The sequence below is a fragment of the Felis catus genome, chromosome A1, assembly GCF_018350175.1.
Source record: "Felis catus isolate Fca126 chromosome A1, F.catus_Fca126_mat1.0, whole genome shotgun sequence".
NCBI classification, from domain to species: Eukaryota; Metazoa; Chordata; class Mammalia; order Carnivora; family Felidae; genus Felis; species Felis catus.
This window is the reverse complement of record NC_058368.1, coordinates 163478451-163499174: the sequence shown is the minus strand read 5'-3', so window position 1 is coordinate 163499174 and position 20724 is coordinate 163478451. Positions and strand designations below refer to the sequence as shown.

Genomic DNA, 20724 nt, shown 5'->3' with positions numbered 1-20724 from the left:
TTTTCAAAAATTTATTCATATTTCCTTACTTCTTGAAAATTAAATATACTTTTAGTATCCTTTTCTATATTAGTGTGATACCAGAGAATAGAAATATGAAATATAGTAAGCCTTCTGTTAATAAAATTGGTCTTTCACATTAGAAAGCCTTATTTCAATGAACTTTTTTTTCTGGAAGCTAGAAACACGTATCACCAAGAAAGGTGTATGTTTTAAAAGTGTAAAAATTAACTTTGAAAGAGAAAATGAAATAAGAAATCTTATTCTTCTATGAAATTAGCTCTTGCTTTTTTTTTTCTTTATTTGGAAAGTGCTTAGAGAACAGAAATAAGAGATTGATCTAATAGGTGCTTTCTGTCATATACTTATAGAACTTAGTATTAACATTGATATCTGCCAGGTTTCTTTGGCTCCAGTTAAACATTTGACAAAAACTTTCAGTCTGTACCTCTGATGAACCTATAATTAAAAAAAATTTTTTTTTAATGTCTATTTTTGAGAGAGACAGACACAGAATGCGAGTGGGTTAGGAGCAGAGAGAGAGGGAGACACAGAATCCGAAGCAGGCTCCAGGCTCTGAGCTGTCAGCACAGAGCCTGACTTGGGGCTCCAACTCACAAGCTGGGAGACCATGACCTGAGTCGAAGTTGGACAGTCTACTGACTGAGCCACCCAGGTGCCCCATGAACCTATAATTAATAAATATCAGTGTTCTGGGGTACCTGGGTGACTCAGTCAGTTAAGCGTCTGACTTCAGCTCAGGTCATGATATTACGGTTTGTGAGTTCAAGCCCCGTGTCGGGCTCTGTGCTGACAGCTCAGAGCCTGGAGCCTGCTTTGGATTCTGTGTCTCCCGCTCTCTGAGCGCCTCCCCTACACATGCGCTCGCTCTCTCTCTCTCTCTCTCTCTCTCTCTCTCTCTCTCTCTCAAATAAGTAAACATTAAAAAAAGAAAGAAAAAGAACTCACACAACAACCAAAATAAATATATATATATAATCACTGTTCTCAGTCTACAGCCTTTCCTTACTTAACATCTAGATATTTAACTCAATAAATCTAGTTTGTGTTTACTTGTTAAATGCTTTAACTCGCGGTTCTCAAATTGTGTGCCAAAGCTTTCCTGGACATCATAGTTAATTGACAGGATGCCATGGAATATTTTAAGCTTTCAAAGAAGCACAGCTGTACTCAACATCTATCAGATCTCTTGTGGACTACTAGTCTGAGGTAGTTCACAGTTTCAACATATGGTCACACTACATTGCTTTCTTGATATCTTTGCAAAACTGGTTTTTTAGATGGTTGCTGTGGTAATAAAGCAAATACTGCATGAAAATCAATGTGGAAGAGGAAATGAGGCCAGCAGTGCCTAATCTGATTGCAAGCTTTGAGAATTTGTACACTGACTAGCAAGTGCATGCATGCCATTATAAGTAATTGTAATTATGTAAGAATAAAATAAAAAGATTATTTTATTCTGCTTATATGTATTTTTCAAGTGGTTTCTCAGTTTTTAGGTCTTAAAGTTCTTTATATATGCTGAGTATGAGTCCTTTGTTAGATATATATATTAAAAATATCTTCCCCCAGTCTGTGGATTAACTTTCCTTTCCTCTTGAACAGGCTTTGATTTTGATGAAGTGCAATTTGTTATAATTTTTTTCTTTTAAGAATAGTGATTTTTGTGTCCTGTTTAAGCAGTCTTTACATATCCCAAGGTTTTGAAGATCTTCCTATATTTTCTTCCAGAAACTTTATAACTTACCTTTCATATTTAGGTTTGTGACTTATCTGGAATTAAGTTTGTGGAAGATGTAAGTAGTTAAGATTCATTCCCCCCCCGTACATATAGCAGATATTTCCAGCATCATTTATTGAAAAGACTTTCTCTTCCCCGCTTTGTATTTATTTATGCCTTTGTTGTACATTGATTGTATACATGTGGATCTAATTCTGGACTCCTTGTTCTGTTGCAGTGACGTATTTGTCCATCCTTATTAGTAAGTCTTAAAACCTGATCCATTCATTTTTGATATTTTTTAGAAACTGTAATAAGTTACATTTGTTTGATTTTGGGATATAGCTATCTGTTATAAAATGAAAAATGCATATACTTAATATTTAGTTGAAAGTGAATAAACTTAGAACAAACTGTTTTATAATACATTACAGAGATAATTAACTTGTTTTTTAGGTTATGAGAGGACAGAATTAGCTTTGCAGAAACTTTGCCTTTAAAAATGGCTTATAGTTCATGCTAACCCAAGATTAAAAGATGTTATAAATGTACTGATATTTTCACTGGAAGTTATGAAAAGATCAGAAACATAGTTATTGAATGTGGAAAGTGATATATCATAGGGGAAGACACTTAATAGGCTATTTAAGCCATGGGTTCCTAGGCACACTCTATTCTTTTTTGTTCTAACATTCTCTCTGCAGTAGCATTCTCTTGTAGCCTCCTCCCTAGATCTTCTAGTGGTCAGTAAACATCCGTATTATTTTTAGAAATCAAAACTTTATGTATTTGTATCAGAGCCCTGGTAGGAAATAGAAGATACATTTGGCTGGGAATTTGAAGAAAATTTAATGAAGCTCCTCTATAAAGACATAAGAACAGGGTGCGGGAAATCAACATGGAACCTGGAGATTAGTAACAGCAGGAAATAAGGATGGCATAGTACCCCTGAATTAGCAAGAAGAAATGATGTTATAGACTTCTAATGAGAACTAGAGACATGGAGGATGGGCTACTCAACAGAAGGTATAGTTATAGAAGGTTGCAGCCTAAACCAAGGAAGGACCTGTGAAACGAATATCCTGACTTCTCCATTCTGATTTGCCTGCTGGTACCTCCCATTGGACAAGTCTGATCAGAAAACTATAAATGTAGTCTGTAAGGGTCAGTCTCTTAGGGCACAGTAGCAGGGAAAGAAAGGCCAAAAATTGATCTGGATTGTTGAGAGTGGTGGCAAACCCAATACTCTGCACAGAATAATTCCTTTTAGCTGAAAAAATGAAAGACAAGGTCTTTTTTTTCTTTTAAATTTAGTGATTTCCCATACAATTTATGATCTAAAATAGACACATTTTATTTTGTTTTAATTTTGCCAGGGCACCCAGAGTTTTCTTTATAACATGAAGTATGTACAGGGCCAAAAATCATTTCTCTTCAAGAAAAAGCAGCTTAGATGCAGTTCAGAAGAGCATATGAGATCTAGCATAGCTAAATATCTTCTTTTTCATTTATCATTTGAACATTTCCAAAATCTCATAAATTATTTGGATAGGCTTTGTTTTTGCATTTCCCAATGACCATAAATATATTTAGGAGTAATATAAAACTATTTCTGCCTTTTATAACCTATCATGTATTTAAATGTCACATAACAACCATCTTAAATAAGTAACATTTCAATTGATGGTAGTGAGAGACTTGAAGCAAAACTTTTAGAAGTGTACTTGTTTATTTTCTTTTTTCCCATTATGTGGAAAATTTTCAGCGTTTCTTCTCAAATGGAAAGAGACAAGATAATGTGTCATGATGTATCTCAAAAATAGCTTTGAATATTTTAGTTCATATACGTCACACAGTTCCTTTTCTGTACTATAATTATCTCCGTCACAGATAATATCCCGGGAATGTTCAATTCATATGTAAGCAGAAATATGACAGAAGCCTGCACTGAAATAGCAACTGCACAAGCTTATCATTTAAGTTATATCTTTAAATATCTTTTACCTAGGTTCATGATGGTCCGTAGTGGAAAAAATGGTGACCTTCATCTTAAGCAGATTGCGTATTATAAACGAACTGGTGAATATCATCCAACTACGCTACCAAGTGAGAGGAGTGGCATAAGAAGAGCAGCAAAAAAATTTATCTTCAGAGGTAACATTAATGCCCCACATCTTAAGTAAAAAGTTAATATAGATGCTTTTCCATGTGTGTTCTCTGTGGAGTCCTGAGAATTTCTGCAGTAACTGGTTGTTGCTTAACAGTTACCAGTGTAATTGATGATGCCACTCACTCAAAAGCAAAATAAGAATGACACTGAAGCTAACTGAATGCTAGTAAGCATGAAAAGGCCATTTTAAATCATAGACCGAAAATGATACCATGAAAAATTAAACACTCACCTAAATTAACCTTGCCTGCTTTTGTTCTCAGGTGGTTCCAACTTTAATGACACTTTCTACCACTTATGTCACTATCAATGAAGAGCTTAATTGATGCTAATATGAAAGTGTTGACGTTAACTTTTCTTGCTATATTTATTCCTGTGGTCTCCCCCTGCCATCAGATATTCTTAGGATCACATTCATTTATGGACACCTAATCCCCCTGAATGGAATGAATATTTGAAAGGCAGTAGTATCTTTATGTTGAAAGATTATGATAATTTTTCTCTTTCTCCTCCTCACAGGGAAGAGAAGTTTTGAGTTGAAATAAGCTGGTAGTCACCAGATAAATGAATGAATGTTGGTGCTATTAATGGGAGTTTGGTCTATAGGTAGAAAATCAGGCTTCCTTAAAAGCGGGTCATGAAGACTATAAAATAATAAATAAACACCTCCTCTTATCTCTCTGTGTATAACCCTTCCTATAATTCCTCTATACTTAGTAAGGACATGTTTTGCTTTTTGGTAAAGTTAGGATTCATTCATTTATTTATTTAATCATTTATGCAACAAATGTTTACCAAGTTCCTACTGTGTGCCAATCACATGTTAGGTTGAGGATAATACATTGATGAATAAATTAGATGAGGTTCCTGCTCTTAAGTTGCTTACCTTCTAATTCAAGTAAGGAATGTTCCACTCAGCATATAGTTAATTAAGCACATTAGTAACTTGATGCTGTATTTTGGAGTTTGAGTCCACACTGGAGAGGTACTGATTCTCACCCTATGTTGATTGTTTTCCAGCTGTAGATTCTTCTCAGGTGCCCTACAAAGGAAAACAGAGAACTATCTTAAAGATAAAGGTTCTCCCACTCTCCTGCTTTACAAACCACACTTCCTGTCCAAATCTAGAAAAATGTAACATAGATAGTTGCTTAAAAAAATGTAGTTATGGTGAAATACCACTCTAGAAGTTGCTTATCTGTACGTAATTTATCTGCTAATTCATGCCATTTTTAGGAGGTGCCTGCAAATATTTTCCAGTTTGAGTACTCCCATGGAAAGATAATTTTATACTTCTGTGGTTATTACATGTTTTGGTGAGCAAGCTAGCTGCACTGGTATAGTTACAAAATAACAGCAACTGGTGCTCCTTCTGTGTATCTAGTAAGTTTAGCAGCTGAAAACCTTTCAGACTGCATGTATTCATTACAAATAAATATGCTATCTAGAGGGAAAAAAGAGTAAAAAAAAACATAACGGCTTGAAGATAAGGCTGTGATTATTTTAAAACTATATTGGTCTCTAAAAATTGCAATTATATCTTTTTGGCATTATTTATTCTAGAAAAAAAGCTGTTTTATGTTGGAAAAGACAGAAAACAAAATCGTTTGGTGATTGTTTCAGAAGAAGAAAAAAAGAAAGTCCTAAGAGAATGCCATGAAAATGACACTGGAGCTCATCATGGCATATCCAGGACCCTTACTCTAGTGGAATCCAGTTATTATTGGACTTCTGTGACCAATGATGTCAAACAGTGGGTATGGCTTATGTATTAAGAATTTCTTAGGGGTACCTGGGTGGCTCAGTCGGTAAGTGTCTGATTCTTGATTTTGGGTCAGGTCATGATATCACAGTTGTGAGATCGAGCCCCACAGTAGGCTCCTCACTGGCGTGGAGCCTGCCTAAGATTCTCTCCTTCTCTCTCTGTCCCTTTCCCACTTGTGCACGCACGAGAATATTTTAAATAATGTCTTTGTAGTAGATATCCAAAATTCTTTATTCCTCCAGATTTATTCTAGATATTCCCTCTTATTAAGCACTTTTTGTATGGTAGTTTTTGTACAAAAACATTTAAAAGGAGTTTTACTTCCCATAAAAATTCTCCTTTAAAATCACTAAAGTATAATTTGAACTAAAACATTATTTAAACATTTGAAAAATAGCATACTTAAATAGATTTAGAACCAGGTTTTCATCATTCAACTCTTGTATAGGCAGAATTCAAATGGGGCTGAAATTCTTTTGACTAAATTATTACCTCTCTGATGGCAATCATGTGATCTTTTCTTGAGAGGAGACTATGTTCATAAGTCAGATCCATTTTATGCTCTCATCTTTTGTGCATATTTCATCTTGATATAGAAAATATCAAATATGGTAGATACCCCAAATCAACTAAAGGTAAAATCAAGTTGCAAAATAATGAAATTCGTCTGAGTTTTGTAATTTTATGACCTATTAAACCTTCAACTTCTTCTTATAGGAAATTCATCTAGGAATTGTGGTATTCTTACTGGTAGGTCATCTGATTCCTACTGTTTCTAGTGTACTTTATATGATGAATGGTAGGAATTCCTTGGTATGTATATGAGATCCCTTTAATAATTATAATAGTACATCGAAAACATTGTCATTTCAGGTATAAAAAATTAAACCAACATCTAACTAAAAATCATTTATGAGTTATCAGTTTGTAGTCTATGCATATATTCTAAGACCTCGGTAATTGTATTTGCCTTTATAACCTGCCACACATTACTTTATTCAGTGAAATATTTGCCAAATCTTTATCATTTGAGAATGGATAGGATTTTTGGAAATAATCAGAGGTTATTATGAAAACTAGTATATAAGTTGGAAGATAAGACTTTTGATTAAAAGTAACTGTAATGCAAAGACAGCTTATAAAATTTTGTTCACAAGTTGGTTTAAAAGAAGTTTCCTAAGTGGAATCCTAGAAATACGTTGAGCAGTGGCAGGATCCATATGTTAATCAATTCTCATCCCACTTACATAAAAACCTCCATGACAGCATGGGCTTTGCTTTTGGTCTTTCTATTTTCTTGAGACCTGGAGGGATTTCTGGCATCTGTAAGTATTGTTTGAATAAAATTATGTTTTAATAAATATTGTTGGAATAGATTAATGACTACATTTATTAGAATGATAACTTATAGAAATTATTGTATATTCAGCTACTGACTTCAAATTTTAACAAATTTGATATAAGAAATTTGTTTGAAGATTTATTCATTTAATAAATATTTATTGAATATAAACTATTGTTCCATGTGAGTAAGACCTGTTAAGGTAGTCCTTGGATTGTAATAACAAGTAATATTTTGCTTATTATTCTAAATAGAAGGTTTTATTCTATTCTGAGAATAGTCCAAAAGTTTCTCTTTCAAAACACAAAGTACCAGTTAGCCATTTTAAAGTTCAGATTTATAAGACTGGTATTATGTTGACTATATTAACATCTGTATTGCATTTCTTTTTTTTTTTTTTTTTTTTTTTACTGTGTGCCTAATTTATAGGTATATGCTTGTCAGCATTGCCAAGTGGCAAAAAATACAGTTATTCTAGCACCTAAACAGCACTTTCTCAAGGTGGAGAATCCATGGAGTATAGTTACTGTTGATCTGATGGGCCCATTTCATACAAGCATCAGAAGTCACGTGTATGCTATAATCATGGCAGATTTGTTCACAAAATGGGTTGTGATTTTGCCTCTCTGTGATGTTTCACCATCAGAAGTTTCTAAAGCTATTATCAATATATTTTTCTTATATGGACCACCACAGAAAATAATAATGGACCAAAGAGAGGAGTTCATTCATGAGGTAAGATAAATAACTTATATCTAAGAGCATATTTTACTTACCTTTCAGTAAGTAATGAAAAGTAACTAATGAAAAGCCTCACCCTAAGTGCATATAGTGCTTAGAGATAATAATAATAACACTATGAAGCTATTATGAATCACCAGTTTTTCCAGTTATGTTTAAAGTCATGTGATAATCCAGGAGTTTGGAAATTTTACCAAAGGTATCAATAAATGTTTATAAGCCTCTTTTGTGAGGTTTAATAGCAAAAAACTAAAACTCACAGAAGATTGAGAAAATTTGTTCTTTTTGCTGTGATTTCAGTGGTTTAAATATTACTGAGAGAACATAATGGTGACAAAATGTAATGTTTTCTTTTCCAGAAAATACATAGAAAACACTGCTAAAGTGTTGAAATAATATTAGAATATTACAGTGTGGATGAATACAATGTGTGTGTGTGTATTACACAGTTGGATGAAAATACAGATGTTTTAATAAAATGCACGAACTTTTTGTAAGTCTCTGAAGGAAAGACAATAAACATTGTCAAAGGAAAATCTGCTTCTTTGATTTTAAAGATAGGTCTTAAGGAAAACCAAAATTATAACCATTAATAGAATGTCTTGTTGACGGAAGAAAAAAGGCTCTTGGGGTAAGGATATCAGGATAGCATCCCACAAATGAATTCACTGGATCATTCCTAGACAACTTATTGAAACAAAGTTGTCTGACCCTTTTCCAGAGGTCAGTCATTTAAAGCCATTGATTATAACCTCAGATTGAGGCTAACCCAATGATACCAATTCTCTGGGATTTCTCTCTTTCTCTGTCTCTTTCTCCCTCTCTCCTTCCTCCCCACCCAATGTGGGGCTCAGACTTAAAACCCTGAGATCAAGAGTCGCATGCTGTACCCACTGAGCCATGTAGGTGCCCCTCTAGGATTTCTTCTAAATTACTTTTGAATTAAAAGGAAGCAGCCTAAATTAGTACATATATTAGCTAGGAACTCTATTAGCTACAAGTAAGAGAATAAGGGGCTATCCTGATATCCTTACCCCAAGTAAGGTACAAGAGAGTACCCCTCTCTTCTCTCGGCTGTCCAAGGTTGGAAGGGTAACTCTGAATGTCATTGGGGACCCATGCTTCTAGAATTATGTTCCATCATCTTTGAGATGTGACTCTCAATCTTATGTTCATGACATGGCTGCCAGAGCCCTTGCCACAAAGTCTGTATTTCAGACAGAAGAAATGGGTAGGACAACAGACAAAAAAAGCTAGTACCATCTGAGTCTGCCCAGCAACTTCCATTTACAGCTCTTTGGGCCAGAACTATATCACATGACTACCCCTACCTGCACAGCAGCTTGGGAAATGTGATTTTGTTTTTGTTGGGTTTTTTTTCCTAATTTATTAGCTTTACCTTTTTAGTTACTATGATACTTATCTTCTTACAATTAAGCAACAAGGATATAATTTTTCAAAAGACAGGTTTATTAATCAAACATTTACCCAGTTAAGAATAATAAAATATAGTCCGAGACATAAGGTAGGAAAAGTAAGTTGTTTCACATTTTATAGACTTACTGTTAGAAGTTTTCTAAACTCATTTTGGCTTTTGTTAGGTCCTGCAGATAATAAAATAACCACAACAATAATAGTAACATTACAAGTTATAAAGTACTTACTAGTTGCCAAGAACTGTTGTAGGTGCTTTACAAACATCTACTCCTATAATTCTCAAGAGTCCTGGGTAGGATTTTCCTCATTCTACAGATGAGGAAAGTGAGTACACAGAAGTTTGGTTACTTGTCAAAGTCACATAGCTATTAACCAGATTATGTGACTTAGTGTTTTTTTGAGAAATTGTTTGCTGAATTAAAATGTTACATGAACTCAGGGTTAGTGTTAAATTCTTTTCTTTGATTTCCTTGCTGTATGTGTATGTTTAGCAAGGCACTTAGCCTCCCAAAGCTTCAACTTCTTATCTGTAAAATGGAGTTAATGATAACTTATGATTGTTCTAAGCTAATGTAAAGCATTTAGTGTACTGACCACATAATGAATAAATAGTCATTGCTGTTTTTCAACGTTTATTTATTTTTGGGACAGAGAGAGACAGAGCATGAATGGGGGAGGGGCAGAGAGAGAGGGAGACACAGAATCGGAAACAGGCTCCAGGCTCCGAGCCATCAGCCCAGAGCCTGACGCGGGGCTCGAACTCACGGACCGCGAGATCGTGACCTGGCTGAAGTCGGACGCTTAACCGACTGTGCCACCCAGGCGCCCCCATTGCTGTTTTTAATACAATATGTATGCTTTTATATAGAACGGCTACGATCAATGAAAAAGGCAAGATTCAAATTCTTTTGAAACCTTTCAGTCAGTGGAAGAGTAAAATACAAACTTTATTATTTTTTAAATTTTTTAATTTTTATATTCTCAAGTTAGGTAACATACAATGTAGTCTAGGTTTCAGGACTAGGACCCAGCAATTCATCTCTTACATATGACATCCAATGCTCATCCCGAAGAGGGCCCTCCTTGATGCTCGTCACCCAGTTAACCCACTCCCTCACCCTCCCACCCCTATCAGCCCTCAGTTTGGTCTCTGTATTTAAAAGTCTCTTATGGTTTGCTTCCCTCTCTGTTTTTATCTTATTTTTCCTTCTTTTCCCCTATGTTCATCTGTTAAGTGTCTCATATTCCACGAGTGAAATCCTATGATATCTGCCTTCCTCGACTGACTGACTTCGCTTAGCATGATACTCTCCAGTTCCATCCATGTTGTTGCAAATGGCAAGATTTCATTCTTTCTCATTGCCAAGTAGTATTCCATTGTATGTATATATACCACATCTTCTTTATCCATTCATTAGTTGATGGACATTTGGGCTCTGCATATTTTGGCTATTGTTGATAGTGCTGCTATAAACATTGGGGTGCATGTGGCCCTTTGAATCAGCATAAAATACAAATTTTAAAGTCAACTTTGTTTATATATTTTTCAGATCAATGTTGAACTATGTGGATTGTTTGGCACAAAGCAAATTGTAATTTCTCACGCCTCCCAAGCTGTTAATCGAACTGAAAGTACATCTAGCACAATCAAAGCATTTCTTTGTAAACACTGTACTGACCACCCAAACAACTGGGATGATCACCTATCAGCCATTTCATTTGCCTTCAATGTAACTCACTTGGTGTGTGTCTTTTTATACTTTCTATAATTCCTTACTTTTGAGTGATGACTATTTTTTGCTATGTAATTTATTACAAATTGTTGTTTATTTTCGTTAAAATAGGAACCTACTAAAAATACACCATATTTTCAAATGTTTAATCGAAATCCTTATATGCCTGAGACTTCAGATATTCTTCATGAAGAGGATGGTGATGATACAAGTATGTTTGCCAAAATTCTAGGTGCAGTTAAAGAAGCTGATAAATTATCAAAAATGGAGAATAAGACAACATCAGGACGACAGGTGATTCTATTTAATAGAAAACCCTATAATCTAAAAATCCATAAGGCAATTTAAAAAATTTTGGCATACACATACATACACACGGAGGTACGCACACATCCATAAACATATATATAATATACTAAGCCAAATTTTTTTCTGTTAAATTCTGTTTGTCTTGATAAAACAGTATGCTTATTAGCTGTAAAATCTTGAGAGACCGGGGCGCCTGGGTGTCTCAGTCGGCTGAGTGTCCAGCTTTGGCTCAGGTCATGATCTCACCATTTGTGAGTTTGAGCCCCGCGTCGGGCTCTGTACTGACAACTCAGAGCCTGGAGCTTGCTTCAGATTCTATGTCCCCGTCTCTCCGCCCCACCCCTGCTTGTGATCTGTCTCTGTCTTTCAAAAATGAATAAACGTGAAAAAAATTTTTTTTAAAAATCCTGAGAGACAATAATGGGAGAACCTTGTATTTTGGTATCAAGTAGAGCTGAACTCAGATTTCTGGTCTTGTTGCTTTCCAGTTGTTTGATTTGGGCCAGTTGCTTAACCAATCTCAGTTTAACTTCTTTGTGAAGTTGGGGTAATAATGATACTGGTTTTGAAATATTTTAAGATTCAAATGGGATTCATACTCACTTTGTAGTAGTATCTCAGTAAAATAACCATTTTGTTATTATCTGCATTTACCTTCAAGATACTATAGCTCTTTCATTCCTTTGTTCTCTTTTTTATTTTGCTATTGTAGGTGGAGAACAACAGTTTTGAGGAACTGAATAAAAGCAAAGTCATTGTTAAAAAGAAACCAAAGCAGTTAAATCCATTTCATCTAAAAGTAGGTCATGAAGTTTTACGACAAAGGAAGAACTGGTGGAAGGATGGTCGTTTCCAGTCTGAATGGGTTGGTCCTTGTGTCATAGACTATATTACCGAAAGTGGATGTGCTGTTCTGAGAGACAACACTGGGACTAGACTTAAAAGACCTATCAAAATGTCCCACCTTAAGCCCTATGTAAGAGAGTCCAGTGAACAAGGTAAACATCTGTCATTTATCTGAATTTTTACTCTTTGAATGAGGAGAGAAGTTAAAAATAATATAAGAATCCCCCGACCCTGGCCTAAACTCCTTCTCTTAGTTAGGTTTTCTTTCCCCTTCTCATTTTTATAAAATGCGGTATAGTTTTAGATACCAGGTATTCTGTTTTATTAGAATGTCTCTTCTGAAACTGTCAGGCTTGGAAGAAATTTTATTTTGATTTCTAGTTTACTTTTCACACATTTGCCCCACAGTTCACATAGGAGATGCTGGACCTATTTCACAGAAGGAAGAATTAATACCTTTTCTATTTTTACTTTCACAATATTTTACTTGTCACTTTGTGCCTCGTTTAGTATCAGAAAATATCAACTAAGATAAATAATGCCAGAACCAACCATACTAACCAGAATTCTGTGAGATAAATACACTAGGGGACTTTAAAAAAAAAGTGATTAATTTGTAATGTTGCACCATAGTCAGGTCATGATGGATGCAAGGAGGGTGCAGAGTAGGGTGTAGTCAGAATGCTTTAAGGTGCTGTCAGAAGAGGTGATAGCCTTTTGACAGCAAGGTTATACTTGCCCCCAAATGTGGTTTTGAACAGTCAGGATGATATCCTGATTTCTTTAACTCTTCCGTTCAGAGATTAAGAGATAAGTGACATTTTGCCATGGCTTTCAGATTAAATCCCACTTTCTCCAGCCTATTTTAACTGCGCCCTAGAGATTCTCTCGGGTGGATAACTGACAGGGAGTGAATTGGTACCTCATCCAGTTAATTTTGCTTTTTCTGTAAAGCAGTATTATTAGAATATGAATAACGAAGATAATACAGTACCAGGCTTAAGTGAATATTATAAGAGCAATAATAGACTATTTATGTTTACCCTAGTTTTTTAGGATAAAAATGCCCTTGGAGGCTGCTCAAGAATAGTTCAGCTTTGCTTCTGATCTGGGTTACAACTCTCATGTTTAAAATTCTTAGCACCTTTCCTTCTGCTTATGACAGCCTAATTGCTCTGTTAGTAAACTTACCTTGGACTGTTCTAATTCTGAAATCTCACAGTACTCATTCTCTTTCTTGGAAGGTCGGTGCTTTCATTCCTTGTACCTCTTCTCAGTACTGAGTTCCCTTCATGATTTGTCTTATGCAAATTAAGTAGGAAAAAAACTGATTATACAGGTACATGTTGTCCTTTTTTCTCTAGCATGATTTTCTCCCTAGTCTCAGCATTCAGGACTTGCTCCCTTCTAATGTGTAAACCTTCCTTAATTAATACAAAATTTACATTGAAAATGTTGCTATATCAGGATCTGTTTCAACATTTTACAGTTTGCTGTTACCAAAGACTTTCTCAGAAAGGAGGCCAAACATTTTGCTACTCCTGCATATTTCAGAATCCAATTGAGGAGAACAGCTTCTAAACAGGGGCAGTCTAATTTTTGCCTCATGCTCGAATTCTCTGCTGATATTTCTTCCAGTAATATAAAAGAAATTACAATTTTAGTACTAGTGTACATATAAGAAACCTGAGATAAATGGGTAAAATTGTTTTTTCTTGTTAATCAAAGGACGTGTGGTCTGGCCATCCTGGAATCTGGTTCTTGATTACTCTTTGTTTCTTATTTTGTGTTTCTTTTTCTTTTCTTTTCTTTTTTCTTTTCTTTTCATTTTTTTCTTAGATTCAAAATAAATGTGATTTCTGCCATCTTTTTCTTCAATATCACACATTTTCTTGAAAATCTTTAATTCAAAAGCTGATTTTAAAGAGTCCTTGAACTGAATGTGAAGCAAACTAAATGTCTTTGAATGACTTAAATCCTGTTCTTTCATTTGACATAAATTTGAAAGAGGTATAGCCTCTGCACTTATCATTGCTGTGCACTGTCTGTCTGCACTTATCATTGCTACTCTTACCGGCCATGAGATCTCGTAGCTGTTTTAAAGACTCACTGTCCAAAGCAGATAAGCTTCTGTTGCCAACTTCTTATCCATTCTTATCTAGAACATGAGGCAACACATTCAGTACTAGGTCTACAATATTTCTCATTGCTATTTTAAGCAACCCTATGTCATTTTGTTTAGTAGTTCAATGTCAGGTACCTTTTCAAGACTAATTATTTTAACAAGAAGTTTTATGACATTCCATACTATCTTTTTGTGATCATAATGTCCCCTTTGAAAGGAAAAATGTTACTGACTCCTTATCATATCCAACATACATTTTGAGTAGTTTTATTTTGTTTTGGTTGGAAGTTGTAATAGATATCTGTCTGCTGATTGCCCTTCACAATTTATGAAATGGTCTTCATTATTTTGTAAGTTTCCTTTTCCTGCCATGACAAATTACCATAAATTCAGTGGTTTAAAATGCACATCTTACAATTCAGTATCTTAGAATTCCAAGATAAGTTTTCTTGGGCTAAAGCCAAATGTTGGCAGGGCTGTGTTCCTTTCTGGAAACTCTAGAAGAGAACCTATTTCTTTGCCTTTCCCACCTTTGAGGGGCTGCCCACCTCATGTGGGTTGTGGTCTCCTGCCTCTCCAGAGCCAGCAATGGCTGGTAGAGTCCTTCTCAGGTCACAGGCACTGCAACCTTCTCTCTTCCTCCCCCTTCCACATTTAAGGACCATGTTCTTGAGGCCACCTGGATAGTACAGGATAATCTCCCTATTTTAGGGTCAGCTGGTTAACAACCTTAATTCTATCACTTCTCTAATTTTCCTTTGTCATGTAAGGTAATATAAGTACAGGTTCAGGGAGTTTTTGGTACATGGACATCTTTAGGGGCCCATTATTCTCCCAACCACAATTACGGTCTACAGTCAGGAAACAAAACTAACCTTAGTTCTTTATTGTCAAGCCCATGATTTTTATTGTTAACGTAATTCATCCAAAGAACCTCCCTTTGTTTGGGCTCCTAGTTGTATAATCTCTAAATCAAGAGTCCTTCAGTTCTCTGTTGTTAGTATTGCTTATCTATTATAGTGACAATTATGTAGTATCAAATTATAATTATTTGTTGTTATTTTATCATAAGGAAGGATATACTAGTGTGGCAACACATTCTAATACTTTTAGGATTATCAGGCCATATATAGAATTAGTCTGGTCACCTCTTTTCAGAATAAGAAAATTATTTTAAAACCATGTACTTTTCTGTTTGAAGAAACAAATTAAACCGAATTACGCAGACTTTTTTGAGACTTTAATTTTAACTTATTTTTCTTCTTAGGGAAATTTAAAAATTTGTTTCTTTTATTTTTTTACCGCTTAAAACTATGTAAGGTGGGGTGCCTGGGTGGCTCAGTTGGTTAAGCTTCCCACTTGGTTTCAGCTGAGGTCATGATCTCATGGTTTCTGAGTTCAAGCCCATGTCAGGCTCCATGCTGATTCTCATTCTCATTCTCTCTCATTCTCTCTCCCTCCCTCCCTCCCTCCCTGCCCGCCCCCTCCCCCCCACCCTACCCTGCTTGCTTGCTGTCTCTTAAAATAAAAATAAACTTAAAAACAAAAACAAAAACTGAGTAAGGAAAAGTATGTCAAACTGCTGGTAACACCTTACCTCTTTTTGTGAGAAACTAAAGACCTAATTATTCAGTCTGGTCAAAACTGAAATAATGCTTTTCATCAAACAGATGTCATAATGATAACTAAATTAACAGAATGAGAAAAGAAAAATTAAGTAAAGTTTATCATGTAATGTGACTGAATTGAAAATGTTTTAGTATTGTATGTTTACCTCTCTATCTTGGGGGTAAAAACTTAATTTCTTTTTTAATATCCCTAACTCAGGATTATTCTACATCAGTACTGTCCAGTAGATATATATAAAATGCAAAAATTATGTAATAGTGTAATTTTAAATTTTCTAATAGTCACATTAAAGTAGAAAGAAATAGGTGAAAATAATTTTAATAATATATTTGATATAACCCATTGTATCTAATTATTATTATTTAATCATGTCAGTAGGGCCTGATCGAAAGTCTCTTTCAGGTAATTTTTGGTAATTTGTTTTGAAGTTAAAGAGCATTTCTGTTAGCTCCAGTAGGTTTAGACCATAGTAGGAGTTGAAACATATTTGACCTTTCTGAATGAATGAGAATTTTGTTTTTTTTTTTCTTACACAAACAAGGCTTGAAATCTCCAGAGTAATTTTCCATTGCATATAAAGTGATTTGTATAGAATTTGCCAGGTATAGTTCTTGTTGTTTACAGTGTTATTGCAATAGGTACTTCAAAATGTATCACTTACTTAAAAGAAAAAGTATGTATATTATATAAAGACATATATATAGAAGCTCTCCTCTTATAAACAAGTGAAGTTGGTAAAATCCATTTATTTCGAAGTTCAGTGTAACAAGGGGGTGTTTAAGCTGAAGGTCTGTGAGTACATTTCCAAGATACCAAAGTGGTAACTTCTAAGAACTTTATATCTGTGCATGTTTTTCCTGTTGATACATGTTTACTGGACATATTTTTTAAAAGAGACCTGATTTATCTGCATTGAAAACAATGTTTGAGACCGAAAACGTCCTTCATCAAAGATCTTGGCAAGGATCTTTGGAAGTACCTTAAATGCTGTGGTATCTGCTTTCACTGATATTTTTGCAGCTTTGTGCAGCAATTCCCATGGCTTATTTGAAAAATTTCATCAGCAATGCTTTTATCATACCTAACCTTTTAAAGTTCTCTTATATACTAGTATCTAGCCTTCTCCAATATTAAGAGCCTAAGAGGGAACTTAGATTTTGAATCTTATCAACATATGCTAAAGTGTTTCAAATGCATTGATCACAATTTTGCTCTTTCTTCCTGCTCTTGGGCAGTAGCACTTCTCATGGTTTGTATGGTTTGGTTTTTATCTTTCAGAGTACCTCTTGTCCAACAGTTCATCATGCTAACATACAAAACTCATTCTTGACCACCTTCAATTATCCATACTTTTATTTTCATCATAAATATGTGTATCTTCTTACCATCCTTCTCAGTTTTAGTTCCTACTATTCATAAATAAGAATTGGTGGGGTAAAACTTGGAAAAACCTCTCAAAACTAAAATACCAATACTTTGCGTAATGAAGAATAAAATGGGCAAAACTAAATGCCCACACAAGCCAAGTCCATTTATACCATCTGTGGGTAGAGACCATGGCTTTGATCTTTTGAAGTTTTTAAATCAAAAGTGCTTAAATGTTGTAAACTTAATGGGATTGGAGTAGGCTCAGTAAGCTTTCCACAAGTTAGCATGAGAATGGGTAGAAGAGGATCATATTCCAGGGTTTATTAGGAAATTTATATGCTCTGAGAAGTTTTTGTTAATCTCTCATCTAAATGGGCAATTAATCTTCCTTTTGATATTTCTTGAACTTAAAATTTGAGGATTCTTTAAGCCATTAAAATCGTAGAATTATGAATGTTTTGGGAGGAAAATCCAGAAAGAGAAAGCAGGGTTCCAGGAAGTTAATCATCTATGGTGGAAGAGTTCTTTGTTGTAACGAATTAAAAAATGCCAGGTTGGGAGGAATCCTTTTATATACATTAATCTTTTTTTTTCTTTTATGAAGATGCTACTGCTTTTCCATCGGTTTAACATTCATATTAAGCATTTTTTTTTTCTTGATAGTGATGATAACTTTGCTCGAAATAGAATAAAATGCTGGCAAGGAAAGTTCCTTGTCAGTATTTCAGTATGAATTTAGCTATACCTTAAAATTTCATGAACATTTTGGTATTAAATTAGACTTAGGTAAGCTAAGTATTTTAAGCCCACTTACACATAAGTTTGCCTACTTACCTGTATCATATAAGCCTGACTTTAGTAACTCTCACAGAAGCCTCATTCTAGTAACTTCATATTATTATTCGTTTATAATTTCATATTATAAACAATTTGATATTATTGCTCTACTACATATTCTATGAAGATTAGGTTATCTGAAGTTACAAATGTGAGGATTTAATTTGTTAAATATCATTCAAGATCCCATTAATTCACTCAGAGGTGCTTTTAAGGATAACACCAACATCAGAAATAGAGTTCTATAACTTTTAATCTTTACCATCATCTTCAGCCCCTTCTATCCCTTCACCCATACCTGCCAAAGGCATGTCAAGGGAACAGGAAAACTTGACTCTTTTAAAATTTTTGGTCTTTCCTGAACTCTATGCATATGAACTGTATTTGTCATTTTTTTAATGTTTATTTATTTATTTTGAGAGAGCATGCATGTGTGAGTAGGAGAGGGACAGAGTGAGAAGGAGAAAGAGAATCCCAAGCAGGCTCTGTGCTGTTAGCCTGGAGCCTGATGTGGGGCTCGATCCCATGAACCATGAGATCATGACCTGAGCTAAAATCAAGACTCTGGTGCTTAACCAACTAAGCCACCCAGGCGCCCCTGTATATATCATTTTATTCATCCTTTGACATGTATATTTAGTAGATAGGAGAACCCACCAGAAGTTAATCTGATTGTTAATTTTTATTACTTGGGGTTTCATCCTTATTTAACATTGTTTAATTTTAAAATGATGTTTAATTATAATACTAAAAGGTGACCTTATGATGTTTCTTCTTTCAGACAGTCTTTATCTCTTGCAAGGTTCGGTAGTGGCAGATCATGACTACATCGGATTGCCTGAAATTCCAGTTGGAGCATACCAAGCAAATATTCTGGTAGAAGATGCAACTATTGGTGTAGTCGATAATGAATTACTGACATCAAGCAAAGATGGTGAACTATTAGAATATAGAAGTGCCAAAATCTCTCCATTGCTGGAAGATCATAGTACTCTTGAAAAGCAGACTTTCAGTCTGTTGGACTCTTCAAACCAAGTCCTTGAGTACTTAAGTTAGTAAATACTAAAATCTATTTAAAGTGTTTGTTTAGAACGTATAACTCCTTGAATCTTGATATCTTTTCCATTCAAAAAAGTTGTATAGAAGTGTCTTGACACACTCTTGATGACTAAATCCTGAAGTTTTATTTTATAACTATTAATTTATATAAACTTATGTTTGAATGTCAATACATATATATAAAGGCAAAGAAAACATATAATATATAGAATTCCCTTTTTCTTCTGAAAAGAGAATAGGCAAAGCATGATTACTTCTTAGGAAGGAAACTGAATTCCAGCTCAGAACTCTCAGATCTTTCTCTGCTATTGGTGCCATGTTTTCAGTTTAATTTTTTTTTGGAATATTTTCCCCCTTTGAAAAGTAAGTTTGAACTACCTAGAATGGGATTAATAAATATTTATTCAACCATAATGATGAATTAAGTGAAACTTCTTTCTGTGTCATAGGAACTTTTAAAACAATATTGTAGGGAAAAAATTTTAGAGTTGTTTAATAAGCTCTTAAAGGGTATTGATAATTTCACCTTGTAGGCTCAGAATTTGTATCTGAATCGATGTATTGGTTTGAAAACAGTTGTGCATTTCCATAGTATATATTAAGCCAAAAACACCTTTAATAACATTTTTTTCAATCTTAGAGAAGTAAATAATGCTAACTAGTATAAAAGATTTTAAACTATAAGCTCTGATATTCTGATATTTATAACTTTATTCAACAAATATTTGTTGTAAAACACTTTGAAGAATTTTGTGGGAAGATTAAAGAATGAGTTAGATGTGTGTCTCATCTTCATAAGGGATTTACAGTGTGGTAAAGATTATAGACCATATAAGCCATGTATAACACAAGTTACAAATTACATGCTGAAGTCCATTAGAGAAGTACAGGTGATATACAGAGAGTGTCATAAAGGAGAGATGTTAACTTCTAAATAGAAAATTTAGGATTATGCTTACAAAAGAAGGATCATTTGAACGTGACTTTGAAGAATGCACAGGATGTGATGAGACGGAAGAAAAATGAACAGAGTCAGAAAAATATTCTAGTGATTCACAGAAAGGCAGGGCTTTTGGTTGTCTATAGTACCTCAGATACTTACATTCAGGTGTAATGGATGGGAAAATAAAGCTGAAAAGGGAAGTATGAATGAAACTTTGTGGAGGGTGTTGAATACGGTTATGGTTTGAATTGTGAAGTACTAAACTCTGGTACCTCAGAATGTGACCTTATTTGGAAATAGGGTTATTGCAGATGTAAACATCAGTGTAGATGAGGTCATATTGGAGTAGAATGGGGTCCTAATACAATATGACTGATGTCTTTATAAAAGGGAGTAATTTGAACACAGACTCAAGGGGAATGAAGAGGAAGGCAGGGACTGGGCATATATCTTCTACAAGCCAGAGAATGCCAGATTACCAGCAAACCTCCAGGAACTAAGGAGGAGGCATGGAACAGATTCTTCCTCACAGGCCTCAAAAAGAATCATCCCTGTTAACACCTTCATTGTCGATTCGTAGCCTCCAGAACTGTGAGGCAATAAATAACCTTTTTTATATACAACCCAGTTTATGGCACTTTTTTATCGCAGCCCTACCAAAGTAATACAAATACCTAGC

At 34.6% G+C, this 20724-nt stretch overlaps 1 protein-coding gene across 11 annotated transcripts in view; it reads left to right on the top strand.

Moving 5' to 3' along the window:
• GIN1 (gypsy retrotransposon integrase 1) overlaps nt 1-20724 on the top strand; it is a 79381-nt gene that overhangs the window by 4837 nt on the left and 53820 nt on the right. For 8 of the 11 annotated variants that reach the window (XM_045034399.1, XR_006583508.1, XR_006583499.1 and 5 more), the window contains exons 2-9: nt 3750-3895; nt 5475-5668; nt 6394-6426; nt 7448-7753; nt 10747-10938; nt 11041-11223; nt 11951-12236; nt 18825-19094. In XM_045034399.1, coding sequence (XP_044890334.1) covers nt 3754-3895; nt 5475-5668; nt 6394-6426; nt 7448-7753; nt 10747-10938; nt 11041-11223; nt 11951-12236; nt 18825-19094 — 1606 coding nt within the window. In that variant the 5' untranslated portion in view covers nt 3750-3753. Of the gene's footprint in view, nt 1-3749; nt 3896-5474; nt 5669-6393; nt 6427-7447; nt 7754-10746; nt 10939-11040; nt 11224-11950; nt 12237-18824; nt 19517-20724 lie in introns of those variants that run through there. The other 3 variants (XM_045034402.1, XM_003981167.6, XR_006583509.1) reach the window with 3 other exon arrangements.